The 27986-nt window shown below is 37.5% G+C and overlaps 1 protein-coding gene, 1 long non-coding RNA gene and 1 other non-coding gene across 5 annotated transcripts in view; 2 read left to right on the top strand and 1 right to left on the bottom strand.

Moving 5' to 3' along the window:
• On the top strand, window positions 1-27934 carry PSMA8 (proteasome 20S subunit alpha 8). Its single transcript, XM_059039403.1, has 7 exons — window positions 1-102; window positions 13089-13215; window positions 16253-16377; window positions 19751-19873; window positions 25535-25654; window positions 25769-25831; window positions 27842-27934. Exons 1-7 carry the CDS (start codon window positions 1-3, stop codon window positions 27932-27934), a joined length of 753 nt encoding a protein of 250 aa, XP_058895386.1.
• On the top strand, window positions 6236-6340 carry LOC131742991 (U6 spliceosomal RNA). Its single transcript, XR_009331649.1, has one exon. It is a non-coding gene; the product is annotated as a U6 spliceosomal RNA (small nuclear RNA).
• LOC136792742 (uncharacterized) overlaps window positions 15063-27986 on the bottom strand; it is a 33809-nt gene continuing 20885 nt past the window's right edge. The window contains exons 2-3 of one of the 3 annotated variants that reach the window (XR_010837040.1): window positions 24953-25010; window positions 15063-15477 (exon numbers count right to left, since the gene is read on the bottom strand). This is a non-coding gene — a long non-coding RNA (uncharacterized lncRNA). Of the gene's footprint in view, window positions 15478-16260; window positions 16436-18060; window positions 18132-24952; window positions 25011-27986 lie in introns of those variants that run through there. The other 2 variants (XR_010837041.1, XR_010837042.1) reach the window with 2 other exon arrangements.

Raw genomic sequence — 27986 nt, 5'->3', positions numbered from 1 at the left:
ATGGCGTCTCAGTATGACCGGGCAATCACTGTCTTCTCCCCGGACGGACACCTATTCCAAGTGGAATATGCTCAGGAAGCGGTAAAGAAAGGATCCACCGTGGTGAGCGAGCAACTCTTCTTGACCACCGGTCCCTGTCTTGTGTCAGGCCTTTCTTACCCTGCTGCCCCAGCGCATCACTCAGTGTAGGGGGACAAGAAAAGAGTCTCCCACGTGTGAAAATTGCCTCCTTGATTTATTGAGGGAGATGCTGTTCTGAAATGTGGGATGGAAGCGGTGGAGTTAAAAGTTGGTAGATTTTATAGGTTTCCGTTGTGCAACTGCCTTTAACAGTCGCTGTAAACGTTTAACTAGGGGTGTGTGTGTGTGTGTGTGTGTTGTAGCCTTGACTGTAGAAGAGATATTAATGCTGTGTCTGACAGTAAGGAAAGAAAAGACTTCTTTCAGCCTGTAACAGCCTGCCTGATTCGTACACTGCCCACTTCCTCAGGATTTGGCAGACACATGGAAAAGTAATAATTACAGTAAAAATCAAACATGGCTGTCCCTGAAATGTGGCTTAAATCGATGTAAAATTAAATCTTTGTTGAGGGAATGGTTGAAAATGCTAATCTACTCCAACACTTTCACCTTTTAAAAATAATTGTCCCAAAACTTACTCCTGAATATTTAGCAGCCTTCTAGAGGCTTTAAGCCCAAGAATCTCCACTCTTTTGCCATTTCCACTTCTTTTGGTTTGGTTTTTAAATAATACTGAAATTCCTTGAGAGATTATACCCTCCTTTAAATTGATATATACACATTTTCTGAAAAACTTTAAAATATTCAGGGCAGCAGTAATGCTCCTGCCAAGTTTTAATTATATTTAATAATCTTGGTGATTTATAAAAATTTAAAAGGACAGAAGTGCCCTGGTGACCAAAGATATATTACCCCAAATCGTCCAGATCCTAGCCTTTGAATTCAGGAGGATCCAATTTTTTTTAAATCTTTCAAATTTCATGAGCATGTTTGTTGTGTATCTTGGAAATTGAGACACTAGCTATGACAATACGTAGTACATTTCTAAGTCTGGTAGTGTCTGTAATTTCTCTCACTTTCCATACCAACTTAGTTATGAAAGGAAGTAATTCACTTTTATCATAAATCTATCAAATGTAAAGTGGTAAAAAAAAAAACACTAGAAAGAATCTTACCATTTTTTAAAGTATTTTTCTATTTAATTGGGCCCTCTAGTTTTACTTCTGTTTTGTAAGTAATTCTTTTGGAATTGTAAATTTAAGAAAAGCCTGATGTAGCTTAAACCAAAAGGGTACCATTTTGATAAAAACAAAAATTATATAATCCCCAGCATGCCATGAAGCATACGGTTAGAAAATAATGCCCGAGTTTTAGAACCTAGAATAAAGGGAGTAATGGGAGAAGACTGAGGTGTAATACGAAACCACATTGGCTATTTAAAATGTTTTAAGAATGCTAAAGAACTGATTGATGATTCCTTTGTAATGAACTGTAAAAGGGTAAGGATATAAAAATACCTATAGTGGGCATTTTTAAAGACACATTGGAAGGATGAGACAGTTTTGTCTCAGGATTCTGAAATTATAATTTGCATCTTTGTATGGAGTAATTCATTGTGTTTCCTTGAGGGCACTATGACCTTTCGCGTGGGGTAAAGTTTACAAGGCACTTGTTTATTAAAATGTCACAAAATATTCTGTCTATAAATGACAGTTGATAGGATGAGTTATAAATAAGCTGAGGTTGGCCAGTTGTGACCAGTATGTAGATACGGTATTATTTAGTAATACAAAAAGTTACATGGGCCACAATTAGAGTCCTTGGGTTCTGCTTCTTTCTCGATGATTATCTTACAGCATGAAGTGAGGCAACAGGCCTGTTTTCTTTTTGCTTTAGTTCCCTTTTATATAAATGAAAAATATGTTTGAATAACATTTCGAAGAGGTAATACTTTCTTTTTAGGGAAGAAAAAAATGAATCCTTCACAATATTCCCATGAAAAGGTTAAGGTTTATTATCCTTCCTCATTCTGTCCTTTCCCTGACCCCAAACTGTTATTAGCTCCATATTTCCTACTTTATCAAATCTCAGCTCCACAGTCTGGCCATGAAAATCTTCCACGATCCACAAACACGCTCTTTAATTAACGGAGCAGTTTCATGGTTTTACCAATATATGCTTCTGCCTTGTAGGTGGGGAGAGTGGAAAACACCTCTCTGTCACTCTCCATCTTACTTATCCTCTAAGAGTCTCTGCACATTTCTTTCCTTTGTGGCCCTGTCTCTGATCCAGTGCAGTCATCATGGATCTCTTTCTTCTTCTGAATTTATCATCTGTACCACAGAGCAGTGTAGAGTATTTACTGTTTAGCCTCATATTCTCTTTAACTTCAGGTATTCTTAATAGTCTTCTCACACCAACTGGATAGTAAGATCTTTGAGAATCTAGATGGTGTAATTCCTTTTGTGCTTCTACTGCAAGATATATAGTGGATGAACTGGCAAGGAAGTAAACTACCATTTAAGTAATACCTATTTTATACCATGTATTTCGTGTACATTATCTAACGTTAAGAACAGTATTTAATCCCCTTTTTAATGTATGTGGAAACCATGATTAGGATGCTTCCATAGCTTGGTGAAGGCACCCAACTAGAAAGTGATAGAGCCCGTATTCTCACTTAAGTTTTTCTAGTTCCAAAGCCTCTGCTCTTTGCATTGCACCATGCAATTTATTTCATAAATTTTGTATATTACTTATCTGTCAACATCATGAGTGTGGAAGCTAGATATGTATCATGTAAAGCAATTAACTTCTCTAAGCTTCAGGGTTTTTAAAAATAGTAAAATAGGCCTCAAAATAGTGCCTGCTTCATAGTGTTGATGTGATAAATGAATGAGGCAATAATACATGTTCAGCATCTTGTGCAGTGTCTGGTTCACAGCAAGCACTTAATAAATGGTAGGTATTATTCTTTACTATCCCTTTCTTTTCTCCTTTTCCTTCTATTTGGTCTGTAGTTCTTACAGCACTTTCATTTATTATTTCAAGACATTTTTGTTGAACACTTACATCTGCCAAATGTGGTGCTAGGTCCTAGGATTTCACAGTGGACAAAATAGACTCAGTCAATGGCCTCAGAGAGCTTACTCTCTAGCAGGAACGTTAGATGACTATGAGTAGATAGTCCTAACAAGGCCTATCTGAGTATTTTAATGAGAGAATATGAGGCATTGTGGGAACTCTAGGTGTTAGGTCCCCATGAAGATGTATGTGATATTTAAGTAGACACCTGAAAGATGAAAGTTAGCCAGGTGAAAAAGTGGAAGGGGAAAAAGAAGAGTATGTTAGATAAAAGAAATAGTGTATGGGAAGACCAAGAAGGAAAATATGACTATGGTTCACAAACTGGAAGGCATTCAGGGTTGCTGAAGCAGTGGAAAAATGGGAAGAGATGAAGCTAGATACAGGAGCCAGATCACGGAATACTTTTAAAGGAATAAGAAGCCTTGAAGGGTTTTGATGTGGCTATTGCTGTTCTGTCTTTCTAATAACAGACTGCATTTGTCCCACCAAAGAGGTACTCACACGACCCGAGCAGAATCATTGATAGTTTCTGTCCTCCTGCAATGAGCAAGTGACAGAAATCTGGCCAATATAAGTCCATCCTCGGGACTTTTCTAGCTAGAGATAGTGGTAGCTTTTTTCCTCTGGGAGGACTGTTGGGATATGAGTCCAAGGTTGCTGGTGGCCATCTTTTTTTCTGTACAGATAAAGCCTCTCTGCATCAAGAGAGCAGGAAGGCTGATATGCAGAAGTAAATATTATAGTGCCTAGATCCTTTTGTCCCTAATCCATCTCTGTGTTGTCTAGGTTTGCCTAGTGAGAAATGTTCCCTACCAATACAGGTTTTAAGTAGAGGAATGCCACATTCAGATTTTCTTTTTCTTTTTTCTTCATATTTTTATTTTTCAAAGACTTCTCAGACTGCATCGTGGTCAGTGGATTAGATGAAATCAAGACTGGAAGCAGGGAGACCACATGGGAGTCTATGGAACTGGTCTAGATGAAAGACGATAATAGTTCTCACTAGGGTTGGGGCAAAAATGGAAATAAGGCAGATTCTGGAGAAACTTAAGCAGCATAGTTGATCCATTTGATGATTATTTGGCTGGTACTGGGGGTGGGGGAAGGAGAAGAGGAGGTACTGAAGAGGGAGGAGTTAGAGAGGGTGCCTCCATTTCTGGATTTAGCCTCTTAGTATATGGCACTGCCATTTTTTCAGGGAATATGAAGCACTAAGTATGAGGAGAAGATAACTGAGGTTTGGACTTTTTGAGATTGAGATGTTTATAGAATCTGTAGTAGGCAGCCTCTAAAATGGCCTCTAGTGATCCCCACCTTCTGGTGTTCATGCCCTTAAGTAACCCTCTCCCCTGGATGTAGGCTGAACCTAGTGACTTGCTTCTAAGGAATGGGATAGGCAAAAGAGATGGAACATCACTTCAGATATTAGGTTACAGATGGTGACTTGCGTCTTGTTCATCCTCACTCACTCTCTCATTTGTTTACTCTGGTGGAACACAGTTGGCATGTTGTGATTTGTCATTTGGAGGGTCCTATGTAGCAAGGAACTGAGGGGAGCTTCTGTTAAAAACCCAGTATGGAGCAAAACCCAATATGGAACTGAGGTCTTTAGTCCAACGATCCACGAGGAACTGTATCCTGTTAACAACCATGCGAGTGAACTTGTAAATGGATTCTCCCCCATGAACCTTGAGATGAGTGCAGTCCTGGGGGACAACTTGGTTGCAGCCTTGTGAGAGACCCTGAGCCAGAGAACTTTGCTGAACTGTGTCCAGATTCCTGATCCACAGAGACGGTGAGGCAGCTGAATATACACATTTGGAACTCAGGATATTGATCTGGGCTGGAGATAGTCATTGGTATTTTGAAGTGTATCCTTTCTCTCCCTTGCTTAAAAACTATGTTGAAGGTCAAGTAAATGAGTATTCTTGAGTACTCTTCTTCACTAGAGAAGACAAAATTTAGACTATAGACTATGTAGACTAGGGTAGACTGCAACCTTAAGGGACCTTAATGACCCTATGTGTAGTCTACCTTAGCTAAACACTGGGAGGAGTGGGGTAGAAAGCAAGTTACTATAAGCTAAGAGTTGATGACAGTATTTGGCCTTGAAGTTGAGAGAGAGAGAGGCAGAATTGAAATGAAGTGGTCTTTAAGATTTTGTTTAAGATAAGAGAGACTTCAGCATACGTTTAAATGTTGGTGAGAAAAAGCCTGGAGAGAAAGTTGAGGTTGATTTGTTTTAACTTCAAAAGGTTATTTAAATGGCATCATACAATATGAAACCTTTTGGAATTTGGTTTCTTCCCTTGAGATTCATCCAAGTTGTTGCATATTATTGCAAGTAGTGTTCCATGGTATGGATGTACCACAGTGTTTAACTATTCATGTGTTGGAGAACATTTGAGTTGTTTCCAGTTTGGAGCTGTTATGAATAAAGCTGCATTCATAGCAGGCTTTTGTATGAACATAAGTTTTTATTTCTCTGATATAAATCTCCCAAGTGTACAATTACTAGATTGTATGGTAATTGCATGTTTTATAAGAAGCTGCCAAATTGTTTCCCAGCGTGGCTGTACCATTTTACATTCCTACCAGCAATATGTTAGTGATCCAGTTTCTACACATCCTTGCCAGCATTTGGTGTTACTGTCTTTCATTTTAGCCATTCTGATAAGTGTGTAGTGATACCTAAGTGTGGTTTTAATTAAATTAGCCATTAATGGCTAATAATGTTGAACATATTTTCATGTGCTTATTTGCCATCTGTATATCTTCTTCAGTGAAATGTCTTTCATGTCTTTTGTCCATTTTCTAACTAGACTGTTTATTTTTTTTACTGTTGAGTTTTGACAGTTCTTTATATATTCTAGATTCTGGTACTTTGTCAGTTAAGTGGTTTGCAAATATTTTCTCTCACTCTGTACCTTGTCTTTTCATCCTCTTCACATGGACATCCACAGAGCAAAAGTTTGTAATTTTAATGAGGCCAAATTTATAATTTTTTTCCTTTTTATGGTTCATGCTTTTGGTGTCAAGTAGAAGAACTCTTTGCCAAGATCCCCAAAATTTTCTTTTTTTTTTTAAGAGTTTATAGTTTTACATTTGAGTCTATGATCCATATTAAGTGCTCACTTTGGCAACACATATACTAAATTTGGAACGATACAGAGAAGATTAGTGTGGCCCCTGCTCAAGAATGACATGCAAATTCATAGCATTCCATATTTTTCTAACAAAAATTAAATACAAAGAAAAATATTAAAAGCAACAAGGGAAAAGCAACAAATAATATACAAGGGAATCCCCATACGGTTATCAGCTGATTTTTCAGCAGAAACTCTGCAGGCCAGAAGGGAGTGGCATGATATATTTAAAGTGATAAACGGGAAAAACCTGCAATGAAGAATATTCTACCCAGCAAGGCTGTCATTCAGATTTGACGGAGAAATCAAAAGCTTTACAGACAAGCAAAAGCTAAGAGAATTCAGCACCACCAGACCAGCTTTACAACAAATGCTAAAGGAACTTCTCTAGGAGGGAAACACAACAGAAGAGAACAAAAGAGGAAGGGAAGAAAAAAGACCTACAAAAACAAGCCCAAAACAATTAAGAAAATGGCAATAGGAACATATATATCGATGATTACCTTAAATGTAAATGGATAAAATGCTCCAACCAAAAGACAATAACTGGCTGAATGGATACAAAAACAAAACCCATATATACGCTGTCTACAAGAGACCCACTTCAGACCTAGGGACACATATACACTGAAAGTGAAGGGATGGAAAAATGATTTGCATTTCCATGCAAATGCAAATCAAAACAAAGCTGGAGTAGCAATACTCATATCAGACAAAATAAACTTTAAAATAAAGACTGTTACAAGAGACAAGGAAGGATACTACATAATGATCAAGGGATCAATCCAAGAAGAAGATGTAACAATTGTAAATGTATATATGTACCCAACATAGGAGCACCTCAATATATAAGGTAAATGCTAACAGCCATAAAAGGGGAAACAATAACAGTGGGAGACTTTAACACCCCACTTATGCCATTGTGTAGATCATCCAGACAGAAAACTAATAAGGAAACACAAGCATTAAATGGCACATTGGACCAGATAGACTTAATTGATATTTATAGGAAATTCCATCCAAAAGCAGCAGAATACACTTTCTTCTCAAGTGCACATGGAACATTCTCCAGGATAGATCACATCTTGGGTCACAAATCAAGCCTCGATAAATTGAAGAAAATTGAAATCATGTCAAGCATCTTTTCCAACCACAATGCTATGAGATTAGAAATCAATCACAGAAAAAAACCTGTAAAAACCACACACACGGAGGCTAAACAATGTTACTAGAGAACCAATGGATCACTGAATAAATCAAAGAGGAAACCAAAAAATCCCTAGAGATAAATGACAATGAAAACCTATGGGATGCAGCAAGAGCAGTTCTAAGAGGGAAGTTTATAGCAATACAATCCTACCTCAAGAAACAAGAAAAATTTCAAACAGCCTAACCTTACACCTAAAGCAACTAGAGAAGAACAAACAAAACCCAGATTAGTAGAAGGAAAGAAATCATAAAGATCAGAGCAGAAATAAATGAAATAGAAACAAAGAAAACAATAGCAAAGAATGAAACTAAAAGCTGGTTCTTTGAGAAGATAAACAAAATTGATAAACCTTTAGCCAGACTCAACAAGAAAAAAGGGAGAGGACTCAAATTAATAAAATTAGAAATGAAAAAGGAGAAGTTACAATGGATACCACAGAAATACAAAGGCTCATAAGAGACTGCTACAAGCAACTATATGCCATTAAAATGGACAATATAGTAGAAATGGACAAATTCTTAGAAGGTACAACCTTCCAAGAATGAACCAGGAAGAAATAGAAAATATGAACAGACAAATTACAAGTACTGAAATTGAAACTATGATTAAAAATCTTCCAACAAACAAAAGTTCAGGACGTGATGGCTTCACAGGCGAATTCTTATTTATTTATTTATTTATTTTTGGCTGTGTTGGGTCTTCGTTGCTGCGTGCAGGCTTTTCTCTAGTTGTGGTGAGTAGGGGCTACTCTTTGTTGCGGTGCATGGACTTCTCATTGCAATGGCTTCTCTTGTTGCGGAGCATGGGCTTTAGCTGCGAGGGCTTCAGTTTTTGTGACACGTGGGCTCAGTAGTTGTGGGCTCTTGGGCTCTAGAGTGCAGGCTTAGTAGTTCTGGTGCACGGGCTTAGTTGTTCCACAGCATGTGGGATCTTCCCGGACCAGAGCTCGAACCCATGTCCCCTGCATTGGCAGGCGGATTCTTGACCACTGCACCACCAGGGAAGTCCCCAGGCAAATTCTATGATCCATATTGAGTTAATTTTTGTATATGGTGTGAAGCTGAAGTTGAAATTCATTTTTCAATGGAGTATTTTAAAATAAATCCCAGATATTATGATATTTCCTCTGTAAATATTTCAGTATTTATCTCGATTAAAAAGGATGTTTTTTATTTTTATTTATTTATTTTAATATTTATTTATTATTTATCTGTTTACTTTGGCTGTGCCAGGTCTTAGTTGCAGCACAGGGGATCTTTGTTGCAGCATGCAGGATCTTTAGTTGCGGCATGTGGACTCCTTAGTAGTGGCATGCAGACTTCTTAGTTGTGGCATGCGAACTCTTCATTGTGGCATGCATGCAGGATCTAGTTCCCCAGCCAGGGATCAAACCTGGGCCCCCTGCATTGGGAGCATGGAGTCCTACCCACTGGGCCACCAGGGAAGTCCCCCAAAAGATGTTTTTTTAAAACCATGATCACTCCCAATGAAATTAACAAGAACTCCTTAATACTTTGTAATAGTCTACATTCTAATTTTCCTTATTGCTTACAAAATATCTTTTTATAGTTCTTTTGTTTGAGTCTGAATCTAAAGTCCATGCATTGCAGTAAGCTGTTAGATATCTCTTTTATTCTTGAACAGCATCCCCCCTTATTTTCATGCCTTGGACGTTTTGAAGAGACTGGATTAATTGTTCAGTAGTATCCCCCATCTAGATTTGCCTGATTGTTTTTTTGGCCCTCATAGATTTAACGACTTGGAGAGATAAGTATAATGAATAAATAATTATAAATGTGTTGATTGCACGAACAGATAGGTTGTTTAGAGAATAATGCAGAAGGACTCCTTGAGGTGAGATTTAAATTGAGACCTGAAATAAGAGGAGAAGCATTCCAGACAGTGGGACTACCACATGTGAAGGCTCAGAGGAGGGAAACAGAATTGTGTTTGAGAAGTCTTGAAAGAAGGTAGTGTAGCTGGTGCTTGGTTAACAACAGTGACGCACTATTGTAGAAGTCGGCAGGGGCCAGATCATGCCCAGCTCTATTGGCAAGACTAAGGAGTCTGGAAAAAGTTTCTAAGTGCAGCGGAAGGATATTCAGTTGGAGAGTAATCTTACCTTGTTGATGTTTTTAAATGCTCGTGCTGGCTGCTTTGTGGAGACTAGATGGGGGTACAGTGAAGGGGGAGGATGGAAGGAGGAAGGTGGGGAGCAAGAGAAGAAACTGGAAAACCTATTAGGATATGCAGTAGTATATAGTCCAGGCAAGAAATGATGGTTGCTTTTACTAGAGTGGTGATAGGAAGAAGTGGATAGCTTTTGCAGGTAAAATGGACAGAAACTTGGTGATTGATTGGAAATGTATAGTGTGGAAGAAGGAATGATAAAGGATGTCAACCAGATTTTTGGCTTGAACAGTTGAATGGACGGTGATTCATATTCTGAGACGAACCTGGCTGCTGGTTTGTGATACTTTTAACAAGCTGTGCAATAGTTTTCACAAATAGTCTTCTTCCTGCTTTTCTAATGTTATTTTTAATTTAGGTGTGGATGTTGAACTGTATCACGTCTTTGTAGTTTTATCATTTACTTTTTATTTTTACTATTTGATTGTTTTAGTTTGTACTATTTCAGTTGCCGGTATCAGAAATTCAAATCAAACTAATGTAAGCAAAAAAAGTAAATCTATTGAGTCAAGTATCCAAAGGGAGCAGCGGTAAACCTTGCTTGCAGGTTCAACTATACGGCTGCTAGGGTATTAAACGATGTCAGCAGAACTGGTGTGTCTCTTCCTCCCTTTCTCTCCGTCTCTCTCCCCTTCTATCTCTTGCTTCCTCTCCCTATTACTGTTCACCCTCAGATATAACATCTCTACGTGGTGGCTCCCAGAGAGCCCTAGGCTTCAGGCTCCCAGCTCTAGGTACAGCAGAAGGAATTATCTTGTCTTCCAAACACTTCCAGTAAAACTTTAAGGATTTATCATTTGGCTAGGCTGGGTTACATTATAGCCCTACCTAAAGACTCAGTATTTTTTCAAGAACAATTGAAGTTCTGTTCTTATCAGAAGGCCAAAAATAACAGATCTCCACTTACCCAGTGCAACATTTATATTAAAAGATTTACTTTTATTGGTGTTCCTAAAACTCCTGGAATGAACTATTAACGGTATATTGTTATTTTTCTGTACCTCTAGATTCTATTTATGAATATCATTTTGAATGGGCATCAGGTTTCCTAAGTGAAAATCATTAGTACTTTTTGCCAGATTTTAACATTGTTACGTAGCTTTCCCTAAAAGCATTAGCGGGACTTCCCTGGTGGCGCAGTGGTTAAGAATCCACCTGACAATGCAGGGGACACGGGTTCGATCCCTGGTCCGGGAAGATCCCACATGCTGCGGAGCAGCTAAGCCTGTGCTCCACAAATAATGAGCCCACGTGCTCCAACTGCTGAAGCCCGCGCGCTTAGAGCCCGTGCTCTGCAACAAAAGAAGCCATATCAATAAGCAGCCCACACACCACAATGAAGCGTAGCCCCTGCTCACCACAACTAGACAAAGCCACACACAGCAATCAAGACCCAACACAGCCCCAAATCAATCAATCAATAAAAATAATTTTTAAAAAGCATTAGGAATATTTCAATTTTGATCTTCACCATAGAATAATTTAAATATCATAGGAAGTACCTATAACAGAAGATTAGAAAGAATTTATCCATGAACCTTCTAGGTCTGACGCTTGCTTTTGAGGAATAGTTCTTTCCTGAAATTATCCCATGTTGGTTAGTGAGAGTGAGACTTCTATCTTTCTTGAGTAAGTATGAGCAATTTTTAATTTTTCTAATCTGTCATCTTTTTTCAGTCAGGTTTTTAAATATATTAACTTAAAATTTTTAAACTCCTACTTTTTCACACTTGCATATATTTATTTTATCCTTTCCTCCTCTTGGCTATATTAACTGAAATACTGCTTTTAATTATTTCTTTTAAAAAACATATCTTGGGGAGTCTGCTGGTGGCCTATTGGTTAGGATTCTGGGCTTTCACTGCCGTGGTCCAGGTTCAATCCCTGGTCAGGGAACTGAGATGCCACAAGCTGCTCAGTGCTGCCAAAAATTAAAAAAAAAATTTTTTTTTTAATCTTAGTATTATTTATCAATTGTATTGTTTTCTCCCTAACCATTAATTTCTGCTTTTGCCTTACTTCGCTTCTTAAGTTTAGCTTAAGTATTTTTATTCCTTTTTGATCTTCTTGAATGAATTCTTAATTTTTACTTGATTTTATAAAGTGAGATTATGAATTTTCTTCTGAGCCTAATTTCATCCACAGAAGACTTTAATATTAGGATTTTCATTATAAACATTTTCTAAATAGTCTGTTTTGACAGTTTTAACCACTTTATCAAGTCAAAAATTATTTAGGTGAGAGCTACATAAATTATTGTGTTCTCTTGTGATCAATGAATTGAATTGGATTTATTTCAATTTTGGGAAAATACTGATTTTTTTTTGAGTCCTAATATATGTTAAAGTGTTATAATGTCCCATGGCTTGGTAGAAAGGCATATTCCCTGTAGGGTATAAAGTTCAACATGTGTATATTAGGTGAGGATGGGATGTGGGGGGAGGGTAGCTGATGTTGGATAGAATGGTAAGAGAACGACTACTGGATAAACTGACAGACTTGAAGTAAGGGAACAATAAGAGCAAAAGCCTTGATAAATTGTCTGTGTTTTACTTAACTGGAAGATGTAGTCTCAGATCTAGTTCTATATATTTAACTTGGTCTATATTTTTACTTCAGTAATGCTAATTCAAGCACACCTTTTTGCATAATTATACTGTATAAAACAGTACTGATACCACATTTGGTCACAAGGCAATCATAAAACACAAATGCCTCTCAAAATACTTACATTACCATTGTAATACAGAATTAAAATTCTCATAGATTACTCTTGAACCCCTGAGAAAAGGGTCATATTTCCCAGAAGTCCCTATCTGAGAGCTACTACCCTTATACATTATTCTTTAAACTTTTCCCCACTTCCTTCCCAAGTGAAGGAGTAGAGAGTGGAGCAATAGTGATTCTTCTTGTTATATTCATGTTTGCATTGAGGTTTTCCTTATCACTGATGTAGTGTTAGGGTATTTGGTCTTTCTCTTGGCTGCTTATGGCCCCTATTCCTTATACCTCCAAATTGTGAGATTCATGGGAGAGCTTTCAGGATTTTTTCCACTTGACTTACTATACTACTTCTCCTACCACCAGCACTGGTACTACCCATTCGCATGTATTTCCAGCATCTTCTTTCACTTGGGTTAAATTTTTTCTTTATTGAGATAGTACTTCTTTAGGTGTACTGTATGAGATTAGGACACTCACATAGTTTCAGCATTGCTGGTATATCCTTCTAGTTTATACCTATTTGTCTTTGCTTTGAGTTTGGGAAATGAACTTCCAGTAAGCCTATACCTATGCATCTATTTTCTTAGAAGTCTCCTTTTCTCATTTTTATTGAAGGTTAAGGAAAAGCCTTTCTCCATAAGTCATATGTTAGAATAATTTGATTTGTGTTAAAACTGACAACTCGTTATGTTTTTTTAATGACTCAACAGGTTGGAATTCGAGGTACTGATATAGTTGTGCTTGGGGTCGAAAAGAAATCTGTTGCCAAGCTTCAAGATGAAAGAACTGTAAGGAAAATTTGTGCCCTTGATGACCATGTCTGCATGGCTTTTGCAGGTACTTAGGGACCTACAGTAATGATAGAGTATCTTGGTGTAGTAGGGTAACAGTTGGCCCCTCTGTAGCTGTTATGCAATATTTATACAACATATAGAGCTAAACTCCATTTCTTATTAAACATAAACAGTATGCCTTATATTTTTTGGGAAATCACAACTCTAAACCAGCATTTCTGATAATGAGCTTTAATAAAACATAAATGTTAAAAGAAATATATTACCTTAATTATAACTTTAGGTAGCTGTTTTCTTTTTAAACTTTTTACTTTGAAATAATTATACTTAGGAAGTTACAGAAAAACACAGGGAAGTCCCCTTTACCCAGTTTCCTCCAAAGGTAACATCTTTAAAAACCAGTAAATTGACATAGGTACAAGCCACAGAGCTTATCCAGATTTCACCAGCTCTACGTGCATTCATTTGCGTGCATTTGTGTGTGTGTGTGTAGGTTTAATAGATTTAACATGCGTACATTCGTGTAGCCATCACCAAAATCAAGATATACAATGCTTTGGTCATCACAGGGCTACATCATGCTATTCCTCCTTCTTGTCTCTGACATCTGGCAACTACTAATCTATTCTCTATTTGTGTAATTTTGCATGAGAATGTTGTATGAATAAAATCATGTGGTATATAAACTTTTCATATTGGCTTTTCTTGTTCAGCATAATTCCCTTGCAGTTCATCCAAGTTATTGCGTATGTAACCTTTGCAAAGAGAAGAGAATCAGTTTCTCTTCTTTAACTGAGTATCTGATTATAATTCACACCCTACTCATGAATGTTCTTAACAGTGGCATATTCTGACAACGTCTTCATTGTTGGTTACTGTTAACTACCTTCAGGAGCTGACAGTTCTTCCAGGTTTGTAGAAACACGTTTTGAAATGGTGTGGAAGGGAAACAAGAGTCTGTGACTGCAAAAGACTGATGGTTATGTGGGAAACGGCTGTTTCAGAGATTTTGTGAAAGAATTTTTTGGGCAATATGATATTAAGAGAGCGGAGAAAGAAAAAAAATGGTGATGGAAAGGTCAAATGCCGAAAACGTCTTTAGTAGAAATGTTTGTAATTATTAGAATCCATTTTAAGTTTTTGGTCAGTTTGTTTTTCTTTTGATAGAAACACCTTCTATCTCCTTATTAGAAGTGTTGAGAATTCATCACATGATGTTTTGGTATGACAAAAGCAAGATGAACTTTTTTCTTTCTTTCTTTCTCTTTCTCATTTTTGGCCGCATGGCTTGTGGGATCTTAGTTCCCCGACCAGGGATTGAACCCAGGCCATCGGCAGTGGAAGCACAGAGTCCTAACCACTGGACCACCAGGGAATTCCCTTCTTTTTCTGTTTTAACATTCCTGATTTTCAAACCCCTAATCTTAGACAAAAGCTGAGAAGTGACATGTCACAGTTATACTGAATGCAGATTGAATTCTGTTTGATAATGAAGTAATACTCATTGTTTTCATAAGAAGAAATCCAGCTTACTTCATGGTTTAGGTAATAAGTATCTTGGTTCTGGAATTATGATAGACCATCAACCTTTGAATAATCTGCCACTGATATCTTCTCAAAAAAGTTTTTAAAAATACGACTACAGAGGGCTTCCCTGGTGGCGTAGTGGTTGAGAATCCGCCTGCCGATGCAGGGGACACGGGTTCATGCCCTGGTCTGGGAAGATCCCACATGCCGCGGAGCAACTGGGCCCGTGAGCCGTGGCCGCTGAGCCTGCTCGTCTGGAGCCTGTGCTCTGCAATGGGAGAGGCCACAACAGTGAGAGGCCCGCCTAGCACCAAAAAAAATACGACTACAGAGATTTTTTTTTAATTTAATAAAACCTAATAATCAAACCAGCTACAGTAAGTCCCCTACATACGAAGCTTCGAGTTGAGAACTTTCAAAGATGCAAACGAGTCTTCACATGTCCAATCACATAAGTTATTCACGTGTCTGGTGTACATTGTCACGTGCGTGCATCCTCTACAAGTGGTTGTGCTTTTATGTACTTTACAGTACTGTATAGAGTACAGTAGTACAGTGTCTTTATTCAAGCCCAGGATATCCGGAAGCAAGGGTAAAAGCAGCAGTGATGTAGCTGGTACTGCTGAAGAACTGAAGAGATTCTCAATGCAGGAAATGACAAGGGGATTTTCTTTATTTGACGAGGCGCTGTTAGTTTTTGAGGACAGGACCCGAACATAGAATGGTACACGAAGGTTGCAGCAGCCATTCAGAATGCAGTCCAGTGCTACCGTGTCATCTATGACGAGAAAAAAAGAGATACTACCCAGTCATCGCTGGATCGTTTTTTCAAGCATGTAGATAGAATTGAATCCAGCAAGGAACCAGAACCTGTGCCATCAACGTCAGCCATGAGTGAAACTGCATCTTGCCCTCCGTCTCCTATTGCTGACAATCCTTCAGCGCTACTATCTCCCCCCTCCTCTCCCTCCTCCAGTCAGTAACTCTTCTTGCCTGTTCCCTCGATGCCACCCCTGTATGTCAGCTGTTGTGCTGTACTACTGTACTTTTCAAGGTACTGTACTGTAAGATTTAAAATGTTTTCTTTATTTTTTAGTGTTTGATTTTTATGTCTTATTTGTGTGAAAAGTATTATAAACCTATTACAGTACAGTACTGTAAAGTCAATTGTGTTCATTGGGTACCTAGGCTAACTTTGTTGGACTTAGGAACAAATTGGACTTATGAATGCACTTTCGGAACAGAACTTGTTCATGTGTAGGGGACTTACTGTCCTGTGAATTAAACCGTTTTTATTTTTGGGAAATAGGTGACTTAACATTAGTGTTTAAACATTATTCTTTAAAACAATTTTCTTTAAAAAGTAAATAAGAATGGATCAAATGAAGGAAACTAATTTAGGATGAGTTATAGTCTATTTTATAAATCCTTTATTAAGAACATATATTGGAAAAAACAAAGGGGTGTTACAAGAAAAATATCATGGTGGCCAAAACCCTTTTGACAAGAAAAAATGTCATCCTTTTTTTGTAATGTATCGACTACTTTTATAGGACTGACTGCTGATGCAAAAGTAGTAATAAGCAGAGCTCGTGTGGAGTGCCAGAGTCATAAGCTTACAGTTGAGGACCCAGTCACTGTAGAATATATAACTCGCTTCATAGCAACCTTAAAGCAGGTAAGCCAGTATTGCAACAGATTTCTTCAAGTTTTCTTCTTTTCCATCATCATGGGTCCTGTCATGGGAATACTACAGTCACTCCAACCATTTAGTCTTTTAAAACATCCTAAATTCCTTATTATTTCTCACACTTAACTTCAAACTCACATTCTTATTCCAGTGGAGTGGATTGATTTGATATCAGAAATCTCAATCAATGTCAATTCTGAGAATTATATTAAATTTTTTTAAATGAGTAACCTTTTAAGGAGATTTCTACAGTTGTACAGATTTCTACATCAGAGATGTAGCAGTAAAACACATGTTTTAAAGTATTCCAAAGAAATACCCATGATTCTTTCACCTACAAAGCTAAACACAACTGATCAGGTTTAGATATGACTTCTTCTGAGTCCATGTGTAGATACATGATTTGACATTTAGTATAATAATGATGCATACAAGTATTGCTTCATTTATTATCATTTTCTTTGTTCTTTAAATATGGTAACATCTCCTTATACTTACCATCCTTATGAACTATATAGTACTGTTTCTAGTCGCTATCTGGTAATTATTTAGGTTGTTTCCAGTTTCTTTCCTTTTCTCTCTCTCTCTCTCTCTCTCTGTGCCTTTCCCTCTGTCTCTCAATCTGCTGCTTTAATAACATTACTCTATCTTTGTCACAGCTTTTCTTTTTCTTTTTTGAATTATATTGTTAAATTAATTTTCAGTATGGAATTACTAGATTAGAGATTGTAATTAGTTTTAAGACTCTTGTTATACGTAGCTAAATTGCTTTCTAAAAAGATTGAACAAATTTTTATTGTACAACTAGCAATGCATAAATACATCCCTGAAGAATCATCAGCATTGGGTTTTTCATTTTTCTTTTATTTTGAAAATAAGTGTAACATAGGACTGTAATAGTTGTTTTAATTTGTATTTTATAATTAGTAGTAAGGTCAATTTTTTTTCCACATGTTGGTTTGCTATTTTCATTTCTCCCAGTGTAAACTATCTTTCCTTTTGACAGGCACTCTAGTAGTTAAGAATGTGCTCCCAGGAGCCAAAATTTTGGGATTTAAATCCTGGCTTTGCTACTTCCTAGTTAATGCTTTGGGAAAACTATTTAGCCTGTTTTGCCTCAATTTTCTTATTTATAAAATGAATGTTACAATAATGTTTGTTGAATTGCAGTATGGATTAAATGATTTAATACATTTGAAAGCATTTAGAATACTTCCTGGCATGGATTTTACCATTTGTCTACATAGAGATTTTTTACTAGGTTCTATATATTCTAGATATTAAAGTTTTAGATTATATACATGTTTTTTAAAATCTAATTCATGTTTCGAGAAAGTTCAACATTTTTATATTGTTCTGTTTTTCTTTTTTCTTTGCTTTGATTTTCCCAGTAGTTAAAAGGTACTCACCAAAAAACAAGGTGCGGAACATTGTGTATACAAGGTTCCCAATTGTGGTTTTTAGGTTTTCTTTTGGAAATACAAAAGTTATTATGCATGGAACATTTATAGAGATATACATTGTGAATCTGTAACAGTGGGGTTGCTACTGAGGAGGAGCCTGAGGCTCTGGGACAAAAGAGTTATCCCCATGTACACCTTTTGTTCTTTTAAATTATTTTAAGTTGTGCATGTGTTACTTTTTCATTAAAAAGTGGTTGATTAAGCCTTCCCTTGAGGTCCAGTGGCTATGACTCCACACTTCCAGTGCAGGGGGTGCAGGTTTGATCCTTGGTGGGGGAACTAAGATCCCACATGCAGCAGGGCGCAGCCAAATCAAAACGAAACAAAAAAAGTGGTTAATTAAGCAAATAAGGTAAAAGTTTCTCTCCTCTAAAGTATGTTTACAAAACATCTACTTCATACCTAGGTGTGAACTAGGAACATTAGGAAATACAGAGAAAAAAGACAAACCCTATTCTTTAAGAGTTTATATTGTGGACTTCCCTGGTGGTGCAGTGGTTAAGAATCCACCTGCCAATTCAGGGGACATGGGTTCGATCCCTCATCCGGGAAGATCCCACATGCTGCCAAGCAACTAAGCCCGTGCGCCACAACTACTGAGCCTGCGCTCCAGAGCCCACGAGGCACAATTACTGAGCCTGCGTGCCACACCTACTAAAGCCCACGTGCCTAGAGCCTGTGCTCTGCAACAAGAAAAGCCACCGTAATGAGAAGCCCACGCACTGCAACAAAGAGTAGCCACTGCTCACCACAGCTAGAGAAAGACCGCGTATCAACGAAGACCCAACGCAGCCAAAAATAAAAATAAATAAATTTATAAAAAATAAAAGTATGTTATTTAAAAAAAGAGCTTATGTTTTAACTCACTATTTGCATTCAAAATTTAAAGTGGTTTGGGATTCCCTGGCGGTCCGGTGGTTAGTACTCCATGCTTCCACTGCAGGGGGCCCGGGTTCAATCCCTGGTCTGGGAACTAAGATCCCACAAGCCATGAAGCCAAAAAAAAAAATACCCCAAAAAACACAAAACTTAAAGTGGCCTATAAATATAGATATAATACAATTAAAATTTAAAAATAGATATGTAGACAAGTCCAAGAAGAAAGCTAGTATAAAGCTATCTCAAGCCATAGAGTTATATACGGTTCCTACAGTTGCCTACAAATGTAGTCCTGAGTTTTCTGCCAGGGCTGCCTCTCTGCACAACTTCTGTGGACGCCAGTCTCAGAATTAGTGTGAATTCCACTCCCTAGAGCACAAATTCAGAAAGTTCCTGGCACTAAAGTAAAAAGAAATACCATTGGTTTCCAGTGCCCCACTGTCAGTCAGGAAAAAACATTTTTTCTTCAAGAGAAACAGAGGTTCCTTGTCTTGGTACTGAAAGAAGTGTCTTAGTTGGGTTTTTATGTAGAGATAACTTGGTATAATGAACAGAACATACTTGATAGTAATAGTATCAAGTAAGAATACTTGATAATAAAAAAGTGTCCCTCAAAGTAAACCAAGGACGTGCTTCCAAAGCACAGCTCATTGAAATCAGCTTTATTGGGAACCAAAATGGTATGACATGCACAATTCTCTGAAGTAAGAAAAAGATTACAGTCTAGTTAAGTTACCAAACTTACATAAGGCAATGAGAAAACAAATTTAAGACCATACATAAGAAACTTACGATTTTATTTTACATACTGTGTACATTTATTTCTTAAAATTTTCATCGTGGATTGTGGTTAGTACAGAAAAAGGAAGAGGATCTTGAAGTTATACACAATAGGAATTAATAAAGATCATTTTATCAGGAATACTTTACTATTGGAATTTATTTGATAAGTAATAGTGTTGTCCTTTCTTTAAAAGCCCTCATATAGAAAGTAGTCATGAAAACATTTTATTTTTCAGAAATATACTCAAAGCAATGGACGAAGACCTTTCGGTATTTCTGCCTTAATTGTAGGATTTGATGATGATGGTATCCCAAGATTATACCAGACTGATCCCTCTGGTACTTATCATGCTTGGAAGGTGAGTCATGAATTTGTTAGTGTATTTTAGAATTTGAGTAGGTGCTTTATCGCTTTCAGGGACATGACAACAAATTATGTTGTACTAAAATATTGATGGTAGTATAAACTTTATATAACAGTTTAGCTAGTCAGAAACTATGATGGTTTTTGATGGATAAAGAAACACTTCGGGGGCTTCCCTGGTGGCGCAGTGGTTGAGAATCCGCCTGCCGATGCAGGAGACACGGGTTCGTACCCTGGTCCGGGAAGATCCCACATGCCGCGGAGCAGCTAAGTCCGTGAGCCATGGCCGCTGAGCCTGTGCGTCCGGAGCCTGTGCTCCGCAACGGGAGAGGCCACAACAGTGAGAGGCCCGCATACCGCAAAAAAAAAAAAAAAAAGAAACACTTCGGTTTATTAATCACAGGATCTTTGCTTTTGAAAAATGTGACAAACCAAAATGTATATAAATGGCAAAGTAAGATAAATATCCAGTTTCTTTTCATCATTCATTCCTCCATATTAGTAGGATGCTTGCTTTGAGTAGAAATAGTCTTTTTGTTTTCAGTAAAGAATTAAATGAGCTTATAAATCTCATGGTGAAATCTTTAATATATCCTCTATTCTAGGAGAGTCAAAGCACCCCAAACTATGAATCTATACTTATGTGTCAGTACCTGGCAGCTGTATCCACATAATTCCTGGAACATAGTTTGTTTTCCAGATACTCTTGTTTTAGTACCCAACTGCTAACTTTGTTTAATGGTAAACTCAAATCTAATACAAAAGTCTAGGGCTTAGGGAAACTAGTGACAGCTTGCAGAAGTGAATTTTTGTATATTCTCATATATAAGAATAAGACTATATACTATAGAGTCTAAGTGATTTTGACTTTATTAAAAGTTTAAACGCTCAGGCTTTAAATAATTTTTATAAAGAGCTTATTTTACTATTATTAAGGGCCAAATAAATTCATGGGAAATACTGCCTTGGTCTTTAAACCTGTATTAACTAAAGGATTTGATTTTAGCTGACCATACTCATAAGACGGTTATGAGTTAACCAGGCCAGTAAAACAGTGGATTATATTCTTGCCACAAAGATCTGAATACTTGCGTTATTAACTGCACATCTTAAAAAGCTATCTGGGCAATCTAATTGGTAACCAGAAACTATGAATTTACCTGATGCAAATGCCAGACATTTTTTCTGCCGGTGAATCTTTTACAGGTACTAGATTTCATGTGCCTCCCAAATCTACGCCCTAAACAAAACAAATTATTACACTCAATCTTTCTCTAAATATTTTGAAGTCTGCCATCTTCTGTTTACATTTATCATTACAGCCTGACCTTTAATTTCAATATCACAACAATTTCCAAGTTTACATAATTTTCTATTTTAATTTGGTTGCTCCCTGGGGGTTATATAGAGAAGCATTCTTATTTCATTTCAAGGTCAGTCAGGAAAATTATGGAAATTTTTTTAATTGTTGGGGATTTCATTTATCAGTCAGGTCTGAAACTGCTGCTGTGGTACTGCAAGGCCACGTGGTGGAGGTGGGAAAGGTGTGAACAGCGTGAGCATGTGCACACACACTCGTACACCCCGTTATCATCATTTTACTGATTTTACATGTTGTACTTTCTTATAAGATTTTGGTTGAAGGAAGCATTACGCAGCTTTAAAAAAATCATCTATAACAAAAAAGTCTTGGAAACTTTAATTTTACGTATTTGGTAAGTAAGACTCAGGAGTTAAGCGATTTTTTTTTTTTTTTAAGTTCACTAGTTAATGGCAAAAATGGAATTAGAACTCAGGGTCTTCTGCTTGTTAGTCCAATATTCTGTCCACTACTTCATGCTACTTCCCTAGGCCAAAGGATTCTCTATACATTTTATATAAATTCTGATATTCAGTCTTCAAAGGTGGAGTAAAATCTTCCGGTTTTATTTTTATTTGGGGGCGGCGCTATGGCACTTTAAACATAAGATCAAGTCTTTTTGTTTGTTTGTTTCTATGTTTTGTTTTTTCACTCTGACCTGCTATACCATGTAGCCTGACAGGATGGTATAGAGGACTTGAGAACACAGCTCTGGTACCGTGAGATGACAACACTGCAGTACTAGGTTGTAGTCTTACAGGGCACACATGGAGGACGTGTGAAATACATACTAGAGATTTTTGATTATTAGAGGAACATGATCTGATTTATATTTTTAAAGTATCTCTTTTATTGAGAACAGATTGTAGGGTAGAAGGAGGCAAACAAGTTAGGGGACTCTTAATAATAATTCAGGCAAGACCAGATTTAGATCAAGGGCAGTGGCCAGTGAAAGGTGGGGATAGATCCAGCCTAGTCTGTAAAGGAGGAGAACCCAGAAAGCAATATCCTGGATCCTAAGTGAAAACAGTATTCTAAGAAGAGTTGATCAGCTAAGTCAGTGCCACTGATGGATCAAGTAAGAAGAGGACATGAAATGATTGAATTTGGTAACAGGCAAGTCATTGGTGACTTCGGCAAGGACGGCTTGGATGGAGCGATGGTGAAGAGCTTATAAGGCCAAGTGTTTTGCTGTTGTAGGTAACACTTTAAAACAGGAACAAAGTTAATATGTTGTATACTTCAGAGCAGTGTTTCTCAAAGTGTATTTCTTTTGATGTTAATAGGTGTAATGTAAACAAGCTCCTTAAAGTTAATTAACTTCGAGAGATGTTTTTCTGAAGAAATTTAATAAATTTTGTTACGTTCTGCATCTTCTAAAAGGCGTTATAAATACTCTAGAAGCAGTTAAGGTAGTAGTCTCCGAGGTTACTTGAATTTGGAACCCTTTTATCAGAGATCCTCTCTCCACTCTGGTATTCTTTGGAAAATATTTTAAAGCCCATTTAACCATCATTTTTAGGAAGTATATTAGGAAGGGCTTTGGGGATCAGCATTTGTTGAAGGGAAGGGAACCAGATTAGGCTGAGGGACAAGTTGGACTGCAGTGCAATCTCAATAAAGGCCTCGTCAATCCCGTGGGAAGCCCTGGATCTGGGGTAGCTCTTCAAAGTTGTTCCAAGTTGGGGTGAGGGGACTGGATATTAATAGCTGTTCATCAATCAGTCATTGGACTTGGGCCAACCCTAGATAGTACAAGACCTTAGGTGAGGCAGCTCTTGTCAACAAAGGCACCTCTCAAAGAAAGTTAAGAGCTGAGGGCTGTGTGCCATTGGCACTTCCAGCAACTGTAGGAATAAGGCTTTCATTTCTGAAGGGGAGGTGGGGCAGTATGTCACAGGATCTACTCAAAGGTGTATTCATGAGTTATTGTTCTTGGCTCCTAACAACAGAGATGCGATGATTCTTCCCACGGAAGGATTTATTTTTCCCACATAATGAGAAGGTTGAAGTAGGCAGTTGCTGGTGTTTGTCTCTTTTATTATCTTAGTCTTTTCTCATGCTCTCAAGGTAGTTACTAGACCTCCAGCCAACATGTCTGCATTACAGGCAGCAAGGATTCCTAGAAGTTTCACCCAGTTACTTCCACTTGTATGTACCTTTTGGTAACAGGAGGGTAGGACATGACATTTTTCAGTAGGCACATTGCCTAGAGTTCTGTTACAAAGGAAGAATGGATATTGGGGTTGGCAGCTAATATTGTTTGCCACAGAAAATCATCATTAATCTAGATAGGCAGGCAGGAAAAACACTGCAAACCCATCAGAGTCTGTTGAAGTGAGCTGGAGTGGGTGAACGGGTTGCAGGGAGGGGTAGGGGCATGAGTGTGGCAAGAAGCAGCTAGATTTTAGGAAACCAGTCAAATAGGTTAAGAGTTAAAAGAATTTTGACATCAGCAATTGGAAGAGGTGGACAGGAACGTCACCAGGAATTTACAAGGTGACTTTTAAAGGCTTAATGAGATTTTTGGACAAACCTCTACCTTATGTACTTCCTCTCTGGGCAGCAACCAATTAGTTAACCAAAACAAACTAGAAGCTGATAAACTCCAAAGTCATACCAGGCTGAAGGCTTTATCTTTGATTTTTTTTTTTTTTTTTGCCATACGTGGGCCTCTCACTGTTGTGGCCTCTCCCGTTGCGGAGCACAGGCTTAGGATGCGCAGGCTCAGCGGCCATGGCTCACGGGCCCAGCCGCTCCGCGGCATGTGGGTTCTTCCCGGACTGGGGCACGAACCCGTATCCCCTGCATCGGCAGGTGGACTCTCAACCACTGCGCCAGCAGGGAAGCCCTTTACCTTTGATCTTAATGAAATTTCAAGGCCACAAAATCTGATTTAAAATTTCACAGCTATTTATTTTAATCTTCTGAAATATAAAGGTATCAAAAAAGTTCTGTCAAGTAGCATAACTATATACTCATGTAGTACAAAAGGTGTGTTTTCATACTCACTTCCTAAAAGACTCCTTTGAGATCTCTTTCCAGTAATCATAATACCTACCAGTTGGAACTGAGACATCCCCCATTTCGTGCCAGAATCCTCCAGTGAAAGGATGGGCCTTTCTGCTGGTTCTTTTCTCTCTCTAGAGACATCACAGCAAGGGGCATGTGGTAGCATAGCATATAGAGTTCAAAGCTTGGATTGGTGATTCCGTCTACTTGGTTTCAAAGCTCAGATCTTCTACTTACCCCCTATATGATCTTGGGCAAGATTACTTAAGCCAGTGGTTCACAACAGGGGTGATTTTGTCCCACCTAAGGGACATTTGGCAATATCTAGAGACACATTTGGTTGTCACAGCTGAGGCCGGGGTGCTGCTGGCATCTAGTGGATAAAGGCTGCTAAACATCCTACAGTGCACAGGACAGCCCTCACAAGGGCAGAGCTATCCAGCCCAGGATGCCAACAGTGCTGAGATTGAGAAGGCTCTTTTAACCCTGTCAACCCTTCATTTCTTCCTTAATGAATTAGAGTAGTAACAGTACCCATTTAATTGTTTTTGTGATGGTTAAGATGAGATAATCCATGTAAAATGCTTAACATAGTGCCTGGCACATTAAGTGCTCTGTTAATATAAATTACTGTTATCATCATCATTATCATTACTAGTACCGGATATTGAGACCAAATGGAAAGAACATGCCATATACTACCTGTAGTCACGCAGCCAGGAAAATGCATTTATCTCTTCCCTTCATCTGATGAAAATTTCTAAAGAACAAAGAAAAATGGGGAATGGAACAGAAGCAGCCCTTCTTGCTTACAGTCAAAGGATATAATGAATCAGTAATTAGTATACTTATATTCTAAGTTCTAAGAAAATGATGCACAGTCCTATCCACAGAAACAACTTTCTTCTTCACAGTGATGTCCTTTTTTCCCCTTTTCTCCTTTTTGCATCATATTGCAAAGTTATGTCTCCTTTCCTCTTCACATCTTTTCGAGATTCAACTCTTTTAATCTTTTCTGACTACTAAGGACTTGGGAGCCATTAAGGAAATGGGAAAGCACTGGCCAGGAAAGCACTGGTATATTTGAAAGTCAGGAATGCCATCACCACAGATTATTCATATAGTAATCAAATGAGCTGTTGAAATGTTTGCTAAATCTTCAAACCTACAATCTTCATTTAGTAATTATGCTAAGAAATATTGGAGTAAGCTCTAAACCTCACTTAGTAACCATAAGTTCATTCATATTGCAGTGATATTAATAATTATCTTCTATCTTTCAAGGCAAATGCAATAGGTCGAAGTGCTAAAACTGTCCAAGAATTTCTAGAAAAGAATTACACAGAAGATGCTATAGCAAATGACAGTGAAGCTATCAAATTAGCAATAAGAGCTTTGCTGGAAGTAAGTGATCTAATAAAGCATGTACAGAAAAGCATGTTTTTCCCCTTATTCAGTCGCTTATTAAAACAGAGACTTTCCTGAAGTAATTCTAAAATTGCACTTGTTTTACATTAGGTTGTCCAATCTGGTGGAAAAAACATTGAACTTGCTATAATAAGAAGAAAGCAACCTTTGAAGGTAAGTCATTAACCAAAGAGGAAAAAATATCTGTAGTATAAAGTATTTTGACAAAATTTAATACGTTGTTGACACCTGTGAATCTTTTATTATAAGCCTGAAACATCCATTAACATCCATTGACACTATGATGACTTCTGTTTTGTTTCTGTAGCCTAATAGTCCCTAATTTGTACATGCTTATTACACAAGCAGTTATCTATTCCTAGCCCTCTGGGAAGACCTAGATGTGCTGAGATCTATATATAGGCCTACCCCATTTAGTATATGTTCTTATAAGTAGGAACCCCTACTGAGTCAGTCCTATATAGGGTCAGTGTAGCATATTCCCTACAAAGATTCATTCCTGGCACCATATAGAGAACAGTTACTCTTCGTGTCTTTACATCTTCTGAAATCAAGATTAGCTTCTAGCCAGTGTCATTCAGCTGCCATTTATATAATTGTTGGCCCTCTAGGCTTCTAACATAATGTTATCCTTCATTATGTCAAAAAACACCCTTTCTTGATTGCCTACTGGTTTTTATCTATTTTCTCTACTTTTCACTTATGAGTGCCTTGAGCTTATGCAAGACTTGCATTTTAATATCTAGTGTGATAATCTTTCCATATTTCTTTATGGCAAGTCTAGCATTATTTGTATACCTTTTGTCAGCCATTATGTGTTAAAACTGCTAGACTGCAAAATAAAGTATTCAGAACGCTGTGATAAATTGTTCCAAATATTGTGATAGAGGACTCATTGGCTAAAGAGCATTTGAAATGTGGTTCACTATTGTTCATTAGATAGAGCTTCACACTGTTTGCTAACTAGCTGTTCTTTAGCTGAGAGTGTACAAAAGCACTTGCATGGGAAACTATATGAAAAGTGCGCTAAAAAGGACTATTTTACATATAACTTTTGTTTTAAAGAAAATATTTCAAGGGGAAATAATGTTAAAATCAGTGCTGTGTGGAGCAGTGGGTTTTGCTTTTGTTTTCCTGACAGGTTTTTTTGTGTGTGTTATTGTTGTTTTGACACCAATGGATGGCAATGCAAGGAGAGTGCAGGAGCAAGTTTCAATGAATAAGAGAAATAGGGACAGGGTAGTTGGGTCTGTCTCTGCAAGGCTCCACATAAATAACCAGGGTGCTGAGCACAGAGTATGGAGATAGGAACTGAGTCAGGTTGTCACCCCTGCTGCCAAGGACTCAGGGACAGATGTGCCAACACCACGGGGACACAGAACCACTGAGTCCAGAGTCACCTCTCCAGCCCCATCACATACATATGTACACACCTGGACAGACACACACACAGATATACATATAGTTTTATTTATGAGTAGTAGAATGGTATGTGTACTGGCACCAAAGTTACACTCTCTTTCCACATGAAATTTCACAATAGGCTGTGTAGTGAATAGAGCCTGTGCTTTGGAATTGGATAGATCTGGGTTTAATTTCCAGCAGATACATTTGTTTAACCATTTGATCTTGAGCAAGTTGCTCCCAACTTTGATTTTAAATAAAATTAAATTGATTTAAATAAAATAAAAACTGTTTTGCTCTCTACTCAGTAGCTGTAAACAAAGAACAGTGTAAATCATCATTTTCCTGCCTTTGGCTAGTCCATGAGCTGATAAAATAGACAAACTTTTTCAAGAATCACACAGTGGGGTAGGGATAGGAGTTCAGTAATGAGTTATTTGCTCATGAATAGAATAAGCCTCGCATAAAAATGTTTTCAGAGTTATCATATATAGGATATGTAATGCAATGTTGCATTTGCCCAACTTTCTATATTAGCACACGAGAGTGGAAATGTCAGAGTTCTGGTTTTATCCATAATTGTTACAAGTATGTTGCTTTTGAACCTTGTGAAATATTTCATTATATAGTTGAAGTTATAAAATATGTTATAAATAGAACATAAAAATTTATAAAGTATAATTGGGTTCCTTCACATTATAAATATTTAGAAATTATTGCTATAATTGAAATTTGCTTTTTAAATTTTTTTCTTTTCAGATGTTTAGTGCCAAAGAAATTGAATTACAAGTAAGTGAAACAGGAAAGGAAAAGGAAGAAGCAGAGAAGAAAAAATCAAAGAAGACTGCCTAATTCTTAGGATAAACACTGGGAGCTTTTAATATTTTGTTGTGCTCCTTAGAAT

This window comes from Kogia breviceps, chromosome 15 (genome assembly GCF_026419965.1).
Source record: "Kogia breviceps isolate mKogBre1 chromosome 15, mKogBre1 haplotype 1, whole genome shotgun sequence".
Classification (NCBI taxonomy): Eukaryota; Metazoa; Chordata; class Mammalia; order Artiodactyla; family Physeteridae; genus Kogia; species Kogia breviceps.
This window is presented reverse-complemented; position numbering and strand designations above follow the sequence as displayed.